General features: G+C 37.6%; 1 protein-coding gene across 6 annotated transcripts in view; it reads left to right on the plus strand.

Moving 5' to 3' along the window:
- PH4alphaEFB (prolyl 4-hydroxylase subunit alpha-1) overlaps nucleotides 1-14,005 on the plus strand; it is a 294,206-nt gene that overhangs the window by 146,773 nt on the left and 133,428 nt on the right. For all 6 annotated transcript variants that reach the window (XM_090409648.1, XM_090409645.1, XM_090409646.1 and 3 more), the window contains one exon: nucleotides 1,949-2,000. In XM_090409648.1, coding sequence (XP_090265774.1) covers nucleotides 1,949-2,000 — 52 coding nt within the window. The remainder of the gene's footprint in view (nucleotides 1-1,948; nucleotides 2,001-14,005) is intronic.

Genomic DNA, 14,005 nt, shown 5'->3' on the forward strand with positions numbered 1-14,005 from the left:
ATGTAAGCATATTAGGCCCGATATATGAAGAAGAAAAATAGCAATAGAAAGTTAGAATAGGAAGATATAAAGCAGTAAAATATAGAGAAAGCAATGACATAACTATACAGCAGCTGGTAGGACTTTAATTGAATAAGGTTTTGAATAAGAAAGGATTTAATCAAGTAACAAACTCTTTAAGTACAAATCATATAAATAAAATATTTAAGAGCATTGGTTACCAACCTGCCAGCATCGTAACTAGCATCATCCTCTTACAGTAATTTTCTTCTGTTTGCCACTTATTGACAGAATACTGTGATTTTTCTTAGCTTGATTTAAATGATGCATGGTTTTGTATGGTGATGCCAAATATTCAAATTTTAACCACTTTTATGCTGCAACTCTCCTCCCCCCCCTAGATTTCTACTTCAGCTTTTCAGTCTTTGAATGCTTCCCCATGCATTTCTAGTTCAATTTTCAGAATTGTTTATTCTCTAAAGCAGCATACTTTCTTCCCTGTTATAAATGGATTGAAAGCATGCATTTTTCGCAAAAAACACGTGCTTTCAATTGGATGATAATATGGTTACAATCTTGAGAGCAGCAACTGATTTGCACATGCATCATATAAATTCACTAATGCTTTATTCCTGTAGAGTATTATTAGTCAGTATGCAGTGACTGATTATGGTAACTTTTTGCATTGAAACATGTTTAAATACGTCTTTAAATGCCAATTTTGTTATTGGGCAGTAAATGTTAAAGATACCAAGCTATTTTAAACCTGGTTTTACTCCATTTCCCAAGTAAGCAAACAGACAAACAAGTCAAGTTTGCGCCTGCAAGTGTTGCAAGTCTAGCTGATCCTGCATGTAGTGCAAGACCAAGGCAACTCATGGTAAAAATAGAATAAGCTCTGATCACTAATCTTAATATTTATCCTTAATGCAAAGCATATCTCCTGGAGGAGATGTATGATGCTTTGTATTAATGGCAAGGGGCCACTACCCAGACCAGTTTCGACCTTTATTGAGCACACCTCCTGAGTCAGGGTGGTGGCCCCTTGCCTTTAATACAAAGCATCATACATCTCCTCCAGGAGATGTGCTTTGCATTAAGGGTAAATATTAAGATTAGTGATCAGAGCTTATTCTATTTTTACTATGAGTTGCCTTAGTCTTGCACTACGTGCAGGATCAGCTAGATTTGCAACACTTTCAGGTGCAAACTTGACTTGTTTGTCTGTTTGCTTACTTGTGAAATGGAGTAAAAACCAAGTTTATAATAGCTTGGTATCTTTAACATTTATTATACCCAAGGTAAAATACTTTCTACATTTATATCTCCTCCGAGATTTTTATTTAATAAGGTTAAACACCTTATGGTAACTTGTTCTGATAAAATACTTATAAGTTCTGTATTACTAAAATCTTGGTATTTCTAGCCTGGCTCCCACTGATGAGACCTGAATAAAGGTTGAAACCGGTCTGGGTAGTGGCCCCCCCTTCCCTTTAATACAAAGCATCATACATCTCCTCCAGGAGATGTGCTTTGCATTAAGGGTAAATATTAAGATTAGTGATCAGAGCTTATTCTATTTTTACCATGAGTTGCCTTGGTCTTGCACTACATGCAGGATCAGCTAGACTTGCAGGTTTAAACTTGACTTGTTTGTCTGTTTGCTTATTTGGGAAATGGAGTAAAACCAGATTTAAAATAGCTTGGTATCTTTAACATTTATTATACCCAAGGTAAAATACTTTCTACTATTGGGCAGTAATTCACCTTTTTTTTTCTCGAGAATGAATGAATAATTTTAATTTCCTGAAAATTATGCATGTTAGATGGAGTTTCACTTGTATAATCAGAGAAATTTGAGTCATAAAAAGGCTCCCCTCTAATATACTTCATTCATAAAATTTTATGTTTTAAATTTTGCTTGTGTTAAATAAAGGTTATTTTTCAGCAAGGAAATGTTCGCCATGCCCTGAAATTAACAAGTGATCTTCTGGAATTGGGTAAGTTTATTTGATATTATTTTGTAAAATGAACTCTTAGAATTATTTTTGGATTTGTGAAATTCTTTCAGGTAAACACTGTTGTAGTTTCTGGTGTTTTTTTTTTATAAATAAATTGCAAAAGCTTATTGCATGTAGAATATAATGAATAGCATATATATTATATACTATGGTAGTGATAGGTGGCGGCAGTGAATAAGTAACGTTAAATTTGTGCTCCCGCATTTTATCTAACTGCAAGTGTTTTTTGTACAAAATTGTATAACTCATCCCTTGATGAGTCTCTTGGACTTCCTGGAGGTGTCGTGTAATAATAATAATAATAATAATAAGCAGTAAGTGGCAAAGTAGCAGAAGGTACTAAGCAGCCGATTACTACAGCAGAAATCATAAGTACCCATAGTCCATTAAAACTGCTATATTTTACAACTAAAAAACAGCCACGTGAAAACGCTATGCCTACTGTCCGAAATAAAGATGGTGGTAACAAAAGCCAACAATGGAAGATCACCTCGAGTCCTGATAGCATACCGTCACCGCCCACCAACAAATTGAATGACATTACGAAATGCTGTAGCTGTGAAACCGAAGTCAAAGAAGGAAAAAAAGGTATATTGTGTGATTTCTGCTGCAACTGGATACATATTTCTTGCGCGAAAATGAATGAATCGGCACACAAGCTGTTCACTGATCTAAACCAGCCCTACTTCTGTATGATGTGCCTCCCTTCCGTAAAACAGATACTAAACCTAGGCAAAAGAGTCGCAAACCTCGAGCAACAGCTTAATATCATGATCGATACCTTCTCCTCCAAAATCGTAAAGTTGGAAGCCAAGCTTGAGACGCTTAACGATCAGCGGCCGACCACAAGTGCGCCCATGCCTGCTAACGAACGTGACCTAATCACATCATCGGTATGCAAGTCGCTCTGGGTCGAAAATAGGAAACTCAATGCTGTTATCCTCAACTTTCTGACAGAAAATGGTAATTCCCTAAAAGAAGACATCAGCAAACGTGCAGGAGAATGCAACTTCGATCCCAGAAATATCGTCAAATGCCATCTTATCGGACCCATAAACAAAAGAAAGGACGGAACAAACTATCCACATCTCGTAAAAGTGACCTGTGACTCACCAATAAACACAACCAAATTTATAACAGCGATAAACAACAAGCAAAAGGACACTTGCCCCCATTCACGCATACGTGCTCGACCCGATATAACCTTTGCCCAGAGAGAAAAAAGATCCTAACTCCGAAGACAACTTGTACAAAAACCAAGTGACGCCACTGGCAGCCACCAAGGACACTAGCATGTAGACACTGCATAGGAAACGTGCAAGACCCTTTAGGTCAAATTCATGCCTCACATAACCTTGCATATCCACTTCACAAACATCTGCGGCCTCAACTCCAAGCTTAATAGCATCCACTACCATCTGCAGTCCACCAAAAAAAAACCTACTCTTCTTAACAGAAACTCAAATCTCACCTTCCCTCAGCACTATTCATCTCAACTTTCCTAACTATACACTGTTTAACTCCTTTCGACCCAAGGGAGGCGTCTGTGCGTATCTGCTCTGACATACCCTGCCAGAGAGCAACTAACATAGAATTGCCTGACTTCGACCTTCTTTGACTGAAGATATCCCTCCCCCACTCAGTCAAATTCATCTGCTGTCTCTATCGCTCTCCTAATACCACCGATCACTCTGAGCTCTTTCATTTCCTCTCCCTAAAAGTTGATTTTGTCCAGTCCCATTCTCCTAACAGCGAAATCATCCTCCTGGGTGATTTCAACATCCATAACACAGATTGGCTTTCCTCTTCCAGTTATACAGATCCTGCAGGCAGAGATGCTGAAACATTTGCAGTCACCAATGACACACAAATGTTCTAAAACCAACCAGAATACCAGATAACCCAGACCACTCCCCAAATACCCTAGATCTCTTCCTTACTAATGACCCCTCCAAATATGCAGTGAATATAGTGAGCCCCCTGTGTAATTCTGAGGAAATGAGCACAACTTAGTGCACATTTCCTTCCCCATGCAACAACGCTTACACTGTCACTCCCACACAAGAGTAGTTTGGCATTATAACAGTGCCAAATGGGACAGTCTCTGAGACTACTATGCCTCATTCCCATGGTTAGACTATTGTTTCCGGTCTTCCAGTCCAAACATATGCACTGAACACATCACCAAAGTGATCCTCACTGGCATGAAAACATATATTCCCCACACTACTCAGACCTGCCATCCCCTAACTGAACCCTGGTTTTCCAAAAAATGTGCCAAGGCTGTACAAATAATCAGGCATACCACAGCTGGCTCAAATCAAGAACCCCGTCCTCATTCAATACCTGTACCGAAGCCTGTAACAAATGCAAGAAAATTATCAATACTTCCTAAACAGAATTTGAACGGGCCAAAAAACGGACAGGCTGCAAGCAGGAAGCTTGCAGCCTGTCCAAACGGCAGCCGTGCCTTTTGGTCTCTTGCCAAGGCAATTGGCAGTAACTTTTGCCCTACACTATTCCCACCTTTATCATACCCAGATGGCTCAATTGTAACATCACCCATAGAAAATGCTAATCTCCTGGCATCACACTTTGCCTCCAATACAGACATAACTGACAATGGCAAATGCCCTCCAGTCATTCCAACTGCCCTACATACAATGCTCCCTGTATCCTTTTGCCAAAAAGACATCACAAACCTGCTGTCTAAATGAGACACTAAAAAGTCTCTTGGCCCAGACAGAATCCCTCCAATTATCCTGAAGGTCTGTGCATCTGAAATGACTCCTATCCTATGCCACCTGTACACACACACTCTTACTCCACTGGTTTATATATCCCAAAACCTGGAAACTGGCGTATATTCAACCCATTCCTAAAAAGGGTGATAGATCACTGCCATCTAACTACCGGCCCATCTCAATCACCTCAGTCCTATCAAAAGTAATGGAGAAAATCATCAACTCTCAACTCCTAATCTACCTTGAACGTACCCAGCTATTAAGCAACCACCATTATGGATTCTGTCAAAGCCGTTCAACAGGAGATCTACTCTCATACATCACCCATCACTGGACAAACGCTATGGAAAAATTTGGTGAATCTCAAGAAGTTGCACTTGATATCTCCAAAGCCTTTGACCGAGTCTGGCACATAGACTTAATAAGCAAACTCCCATCATTTGGACTGCCTCAGGACTTCTGCAGATGGATTGCCACCTTCCTGTCTGGGCGCACACTATGTGTGATGGTAGACGGCTCCCTATCCTTTCACCATCCAACTAATGCTGGGGTCCCTCAAGGTTCAGTTCTCTCACCGACCCTCTTCCTTCTGTATATCAATGACCTACTTCAGTTGACCTCTAACCCAATACATAGTTTTGCAGATGACAGCACGTTACATTCCTTCCTTTCATTTGACAAACTCTACTCTACACAACTCACTTCAACCCACAGAACATCAACATCCGCTGCCCTTAATTCCGGCCTCCAAGCCATCCGCCAATGGGGCTCAGATAACCTTGTCAGCTTCAACGCTAGTAAAACCCAGTTCTGTCTTATTTCTTACAAAAAAAGAACCATTTTCCCCCAGCATTGTTTTCGATGACACTCAAATTCACAGATAAGACGAAATTTCTCTTCTCAGAATTACCTTGACATCAAGCCTCTCCTGGCATAAACACATCACAACCATTGCATCCTCAGCTTCCAAAAAATTAGGTTTTCTCTTTCGCTCAAGACGTTACTTCACTCCTAAACAGCTGTTAACACCATACAAGTCATAAATCCTCCCAGCTCTCGAATACTGCTCTGACATCTGGAGTGGGGGCTCCAAAAAGCACCCTCAAAATGCTTGACTCAATACAGAGGAGAGCAATTAGACTAATAAATGACCCATCTCTCACCAACTCGCTCCCCTCACTTTCACATAGATGCTTGGTCTCTGCAATCTGTATATTCTATAAATACTTTCATGGGAAATGTTCATCTGAAACAGCATCAATAATTCCCCCACCCTGTACTAAACCCATTGGAATGTGTACAGCTTCCACCCAACATCCTTTTACAGTACACCTCGAAACCCACAGAACAAGTTTCTTTTCCTCCTCATTCATCATTGCTAATGCAATACTGTGGAACAGTCTTCCCCCTAACATATTTCCCATCATCATCATCAAATTCCTGCTATGTACCCTCAAGGGGTGTACAGGATATGATAGTACTACATGAAAAAAATTACACCATTATTAATTTCCTATCTACAGTTTTCCTCCAAATTAGTCTGTTACTTGTCAAGACTCCAACATTATCAGATCTTATATTTCTATCATCTAAGGCACTTTGTACCGTATCAATCCACCTATATCTTGGTCTTCCTCTGGGTCGTTTTTGCTGCCAACCTGGCAGAGAACACTTGTTTTGCCAATCTTTCCTTGCCCATTCTGTTTAAGTGACCATACCACCTGAGATTAGCTCTGCTAACACATTCCTGGATGCTGACATTGTCAAGTTCTTTCCTAATATCCTCATTTTTAATATGATATTGCCATTGATGACATCTGTTCACGCTATAATCTTTCTCAGGACTCTCATATCTGTGGCCTCTAGTCTTTGGTTAAGTGTTTTACTTCTGACCCAGCTCTCAGTTCTATAAGTTAAAACTGGTTTGAACACAGTTCAAACTGTCTTGTATACAGATAATTTAGTGTTCCGACTAATTTCTCTCTTATTCCATATGAATTTATTCAATTGACTTCCCACCATACAAGTTTTGCTGATTCTGTTGTCTATTTCTATATTTCATTTACCATCTTCAGTAAAAATCGTGCCTAATTAGTTGAAATGTTTTACTTGTTCCACAGGTTCTCCATTCACAACACAGTTGACATTTTCAATGATTCTGCCTATTTTCATTGTCTTTGTCTTTTTATTGCTGACCTTCATACCATATCTATTACAACAGCTATTCAATTTAGTCAGAGAATCTTGCAGACTTGTAGCAGATTTGTTTAGAAGTATAACATCATCCGCATAAAGCAAAGAGCTGACATTAACATCTCCAATTTTGACATCATGTTTAATACCACTTTCCTTCATAATGTGATCCATATAGATAATGAATAACAGAGGGGATAATGTACATCCTTGTCTCACACCAGATTTAACATTAAACCATCTTCCTGTATTTCCTTCAATTCTAACTGCTGACTTACAACTCAAATAAAGACTAAGTATTGCTTGATATAATGCCCCATTGACACCATATAACTGCAGTGTATTGAATAGCTTCTCTCTTGGCACCTTGTCATATGCCTTTTCCAAATCGACAAAACTTAAATACAGATCTTTGTTATTTTCCCATGCTTTCTCGACTATTTGTCGTAAAGTGAAGATCTGATCCTGACAGCCTCTATTTGGCCTGAATCCAGCTTGTTCTTCACCAAGCTTTTCTTCCACAATTCTTCTCAACCATTTCTCAAGTATACTTGCATAGATCTTGCCAAGAACACTCAGTAGGGAAATACCTCTATAATTCTCACATGCAGTTTTATTTCCCTTTTTATATACGGGTACTATGAGAGTGCTACTCCAATTACTGGGAATTTGTCCCTCTGTCTAGGCATTCTGAACTATGCAGTGCAGCCACTGTAAGACTCTTATACCAGTATACTTCAGCATTTCTGGTCGAATATCATCTACTCCTGCTGTCTTTCCACATTTCAAGCCTTTGATGGCTTTTTCTAATTCAAGTATGGATATATATTCCTGACTGCATGCCTGGTCAGTGTTTTTTACACTGTGCTGTCATCACTGCTTGTTTCATTTTGCAGTTTTTCAAAGTAATTACTCCATACTTCAAGGATGTCTTTTTCTCCCGTTTTCATGTCACCTTTATCATCTCTAACTTCTTTTACAGCACTCTTTCCTCCATTCCTAAGCTTCTTCAACAACCTCCAGAATATTTTGCCACCTTCTTGATATTTATTTTCTATATTCTTGCCAAAGTCCTCCCATGACTTTTTTTTAGCTAGTTTTACACAGTGTTTAGCATTCTTGCATTTGTCTCTATATTCTCTAAGAGCACAAGCTGACTTATTTGACAGGAACTTTTGATATGCTTTTTCTTTTCCTTCACTGCCTCTTTAACTTTTGGTGTGCACCAGGGAGTTCTGATTTTTTTATCCTTGCAGACAACCTCACCACATGCCTCTCTGGCAGAATCAATCAGTGTTTTCTTCAGAGTTTGCCACTGAATCTCCAAGATTTAATTCCTGTTCTCAAACTCTTTCATTTTTTTCTTCAATAATCTTTCTGTATTTTAGTCTACAGTTCACATGTGAGAGCTGCTCAACTTTGATTCGCTATAAAACTTTCTTACATGTTATTCTTTTCAATATGAAATTCAATTTTATCTTGCTCAAGACTAAATAGTGATCACTTCCAATTTCAAATCCTCTGTACACTCTGGTGTCCTGCACCAGGGAGAAAACACTATCAACAATAACATACTCAATGAGACTTTTCTTATTCCTTGCCTCTTCTCTCCATGTGAATTTGTGCACATTTTTATGTTGGAACATGGTGTTAGTAATAACCAGTCCATGTCCCGAGCAGAAATCCAACAGATATTTGTCATTATTATTAGCTTTGCTCTTTTCTCCAAATTTTCCCAAAATATTTTTGTATGTCTCACAATCATTTCCTACTGTGCTATTTAGATCCCCAACAAGGACCAACTTTTCCTTTTTCATTGTGTCAGTTGCTTTTTCTAAAGCCTGAAAAAATTCCTCCACTTCTACCTTAGTAGCACCTTCTGTGGTACCATAGGCACAAATAAGTCTCATTGTCCAGTTCCCCGTTCTCATATTTGCCCACATTACTCTACTTTAGACTGACTGCCATTTAATAAGATTAGCCTCGTATTTTGTGTTGAATACTATGGCTTCTCCTTCTTTTCCTTGATTGTCATTGCCTGAATATAACATTTTGTATTTATTGCTCAGAAAGATCTCACCAGTTTTGGTCTTTTTTGTTTCATCATCTTCCTTATACCCTCTTTTACCTTGCGGTGTCGAGGGTCCATTGATCATTGGACCTCACTCTGTTTGTAGGATAAGGTGGTCAGCCTTATGCCCCGGTGTATCCTATGGCGTGTAGTGTTGAGTTCTCAAGGCCAGTTTGCCTGCTTTGCGGGATGAAAAACCCCAGAATAAACTGGGGAAAAAACCCTGCTGTCCACGCCCATGACTGGCTAACTTGGCTATGGCTGAGGAAGATCCTTCAGCTCCTCACGTTACCGATGGGAATCGAACCTAGGACACTCCTTCCCCAGGCATATGGTTGCGAGGCGCATAGCCACTATGCTAACTGCGCGGACCCCTTTTTTGTTTCAGTCACCCTTATTATGTCGATCTGGTACTTATCTAATTCCTCAGCTAGCTCCATTTCTTTGCCATTCAGGCTTCTTACGTTGATAGTACCGATCTTTAACTCTGCCTGTAATGTTTTTTTGTCAATTCATTAAATTTAATAGATACAAAGAAGATTTTCTTTTTCCTTACGAAACTGTCAAATTTATCCCGAACACCCTGTATATAAAAGTCTAAGAAATATATATAAAAATTATCTGAAAAGGAACATAATGACATTAAAAAAGTATGATTGATTTGTATTTGAATTTGTTTAATAATATATGGTGTCCACAAAAGAATGCTGGTGCTTTTATGCAGGTATCTGAAAAAAATTTTAAGATGTGGCGATAGCAAATATTGCAAATGGCAGCTAAAAGTAGACTGTTTAGACTTACTTGCTGGTTCAAACTCATTTTAAGGTTTAATGAAATAAATACAGCACATATAAATAATTAAACCACATGTTTAATCACCCCTATATTTCATCTCAGGCACAGAGACATCAGGGAAACAATATCAAAATTGCAAAAAGACACACAGATTTCCGCAAAACAATAAGTGAAACAGATTAGACTGAATCCTAAAGTCCTATGAGGGGCACCCTGGGTGCTGTTGGCTAGCCTTACCTGTGTTGAGTGGGAGGCCTAACAATGGCTACAGTTCTAAAAATATCAACAAATGAATTGTACCTCACATTCTTCTCAAGATGTTGACTATATTTGGGACACCTCAGAAAAAATAGCTAGAACTCTAGAAAATACAATCTCTGCACTTCATTCAAACCTTATCTGAATCTGGCAACCTTCATCTGCTCTCCCAAGGATCCTCTACCTTCTCTCTCTCTCTCTGTTTCAGGTGTCTACAATGTTCCTTGTTCCTGCAACTTTCATATTATGGTCAAACTGGGAGATCTGCTAACATCTCTCATCATAAGTATGGTCAGTCAGGGCTTGTGACCATGCCTTGGATACCTTACACAAAATCAAATTGAAATAAACAATTATACTTCACCGCAGAAAATGCAAGTTTGAAAGACTTTTTTTCTAGAATTAGCAACAGATTTAAAAAATCAACCTAATCTTAATAAATGTGATTGTTTTAAACTTCCCAAGATTTGGAAAACTAATTCTTAGACCTCCTGCCCAACACATCTAAGGCTAGCCAACAGCATCCATAGAGAGTGCCTCTCATAGGACTTGAGGCTTTCAGTCTAATCTTTTCCAGTTATTATTATTTTGTGAAAATTTATGTGTGTTTTTGCAAATTTAATATTGTTTTCCTGACGATGTCTCAGTGACTGAGATGAAATATAGGAGTAGTGATTAAACATATTGTTTAATTATTTATATATGCTATATTTATTCCATTAAACCTTAAAATGAGCAGCTGAAAGTGTCAGGTTTTCATATGGAATTGAGCTTCATGTGTGTGTGTGTGTGTGTGTGTGTGTGTGTGTGTGGCTACTCATATAACCAACATAGTAATCACATGCTTCAAATCAGAGCTACTGTAGTTAAAGTCTCTCTCTCTCTCTCTCTGTTTATGTCTGTTTATTCCATAAAAAAAAATAAATAAATACTAATAATCTAAAGATGTAACATTGGAACTGTGAGGTTTCAATTACCTATTCAGAATTTTTTGAATTTTGATTATAGCAAAATTGAAAACTATTTTCCTTTGTAAGAATATTCGCAATTACTCTTTCAAACTTCTTAAGCAGTTTAATAAATATGATATAGAAATTTAACTTACAGAATGCTTAAGTAAATTTAGAAAATTTTTGACTTTTTTTAATAAAATATTTTTTTTATAAAAATTTGTAAATATTACTATTGCACAATTCTCTCTTACATCTCTTGGCTGGCCGAGTGGTTAGTGTATCTGCTCTCCAGCCAAAAGACTGCGAGTTCGAATCCTGCTGTGAGCATGGATGTTTGTGATTATTGGTGGTGATGGGTGGTGGTAGATAGCATTGGTGTAGTTGTGGTTTGTGTAGTTGGTGGATTGAATAGCGGAGAGAGAGAGTTGAAGAGTAGGTGCCCTCTCTCGATGAGTCTACAGACTCCCTGGAGTTGTCACCTAATAATAATAATAATTTTTAAGAGTATGTTGGTTTTAAATTGCATTCTAATCCTTTGTTACTTAAGTCTCTTCTATATACATGCCGATTATAATTAAAGTTCACATTTTGAAAGACTATAACTGGATAACTACTCAGCAGAATGATTTAATATCCTTTCCTTTAGTGTTACATGGTGATCAGTATTCATTTCAGTAAAATTATGGTGACCACTATCTTGTTAGGAATAATTATTTTAATTTCCCAACATTTAGACCTTCATATGAAGGACATCATCTGGAGTATATATATATATATATATATATATATATATATATACACACACACAGTATAGCCCAGATGATGACCTTAATATGAAGGTCTAAATCAGGAAATTTAAGTAATTATTTCTAACACAGTTGTTAGAGTCCATAATTTGTCTAAAATGAAAATTTAAGACAAATTAAGGAAAACTTCTGATAATTCATGTAGAATTAATGCACAAATGATGCAATCACTATGGTAAGTTGAAGATTGATGTTTCTGTTGTGATTAATTGACTGGCATTTTAAAAATGTTGTAGAGACAGCAATCTTATTCCAAACTGCATCAAACTGAAAAGAAAATTCACCTCTTCCAGTTGGTGCCCACTTGGACTGGAATACAGCAATCCCTCGATTAGTGCGCCTAATGCATTCTTTAAAGCAGGCGCATTAATCAAAAATGCATTAATCGAATATAATAACCTATGGGAAAATGTATAATTCGTTCCTCAGATTTCTTTTTTGACCCTTAATTTTTTTTTAAAAGAATCAGAGCAGGGGTTCCCAACCTGGGGTACCCATACCCCCATGGGGTACGGGAAGCTTGTCCAGGTGGTATATGGTGAATAGCAAGTAAATAAGTATATTATGCTATTAATATATTCCAAAAATAGTTGTTATCAACATTTCCGGGCTATTCCATGTTGGTACTGTCTGTCAGCCACATCAGCAACATTTCAGATTTCTTTTTGGATATGGACACAGTGAGGTTGCATAGACTTTTTTCTCACTGCATGGTCCGATAACTCAAAATGCCCGGTTAAGATTCAAGATAGCTAGTGAAATTGCCAGATCGGCGCTCCCTCAAGGCTCGCCTCCGTGGCATCTGCACCTTCTGCGCATGTGCGTGGCGTAATATATGGTACACACTCCAACTGCTTCATTTTGACATGCTCACAGTACACATGTTTTAGTGATAAACATAGGTTAGCTAAATTACTTTTGCTGACTAAATTTTAATCTAATCGTAAGTAGCTTATAGTTTATTTTTAGCCTATTCTAAAAATGAAAGGATAGATCAAGATTTAAATACATTAAAATATTATTTATTTTTTAGCTTATTTTTAAAATGAAAGATTAGATTAGGATTTACGTACAAAAAAAATGTATTTTTGCAAACCCAAAGAATGACCACGCCAAAGAAACGTTACCAAGATTCATATGTGCAATATGATTTAACTTTTGTGCTTGACAAAGAAGGTGTGCAAAAGCTGCAGTGCTTCATTTGCTCCAAGATATTCACCAATGACAGTATGAAGCCATCAAAATTGAGAGAGCATCTTCAGAATGTTCATCCCGAACATTCTAACGAGTCAGAGTCCTCATTTAGAATAAAACGAGCACGATTTGGTAAGAATATCACACTTCATGACCATGGATTTATTACCCCGAAGAAGCCAGCACTGGAGGCCAGTTATCACATCACATTGAGAGTTGCCAAAGAAAAGAAACCACATACAATTGCTGAGACATTAGTGAAGCTGTGTGCTATGGACATGGTTGAGTTGATGTGTGGTAAAGAAGCAAAAGAGAAAATTGCACAAATACCATTATGAAATAATACAATTTGTGATCGGATTCGAGAAATGTCAGAAGACGTGTACAGGTAGTGGAGGAAATCAAGAAAAGTCTGGCAAGAATTAGTTTACAGTTGGATGAATCAACTGATGTCTCTAATTGCACACAGCTTCTTGTTTTTACTAGATATATACATCAGAATGAAATAAAAGAGGAATTTATTTTTTGTAAACCCTTGAAAGAAACAACAAAGGCAGTTATGAATTTGGTGAATGATTTTTTTGATTCAAATGGACTTTCATGGGAATTAGTAGAATCTATTTGTACTGATGGTTCTCCCACTATGTTGGGCAAAAAATTAGGTTTCACCGCTTTACTTAAAGAAATCAACCCAAATATTTTTACAAGCCATTGCATCCTTCACCAGTATTGCTTTAGCATTGAAAACACTTCCACATAATTTGAAAGCCATTTTGGATGTTGTTGTTCAAGTTGTGAATTTTATCAAAGCAAGAGCATTGAATCACTGTTTGTTTAAATATTTGTGTGAAGAGGTTGGAGCAGATCGTATCATACTGCTGCTTCATACAGAAGTATGATGGTTATCCAGAGGAAATATTTTAGGAAGGGTTTTTGAACTTAGAAATTTAATTGAAATTTTTTTAGTCGA

This window comes from Typopeltis vanoorti, chromosome 19 (genome assembly GCF_054136105.1).
Source record: "Typopeltis vanoorti isolate ZY-2024b chromosome 19, IOZ_Tvanoo_1.0, whole genome shotgun sequence".
Taxonomy (NCBI): Eukaryota; Metazoa; Arthropoda; class Arachnida; order Uropygi; family Thelyphonidae; genus Typopeltis; species Typopeltis vanoorti.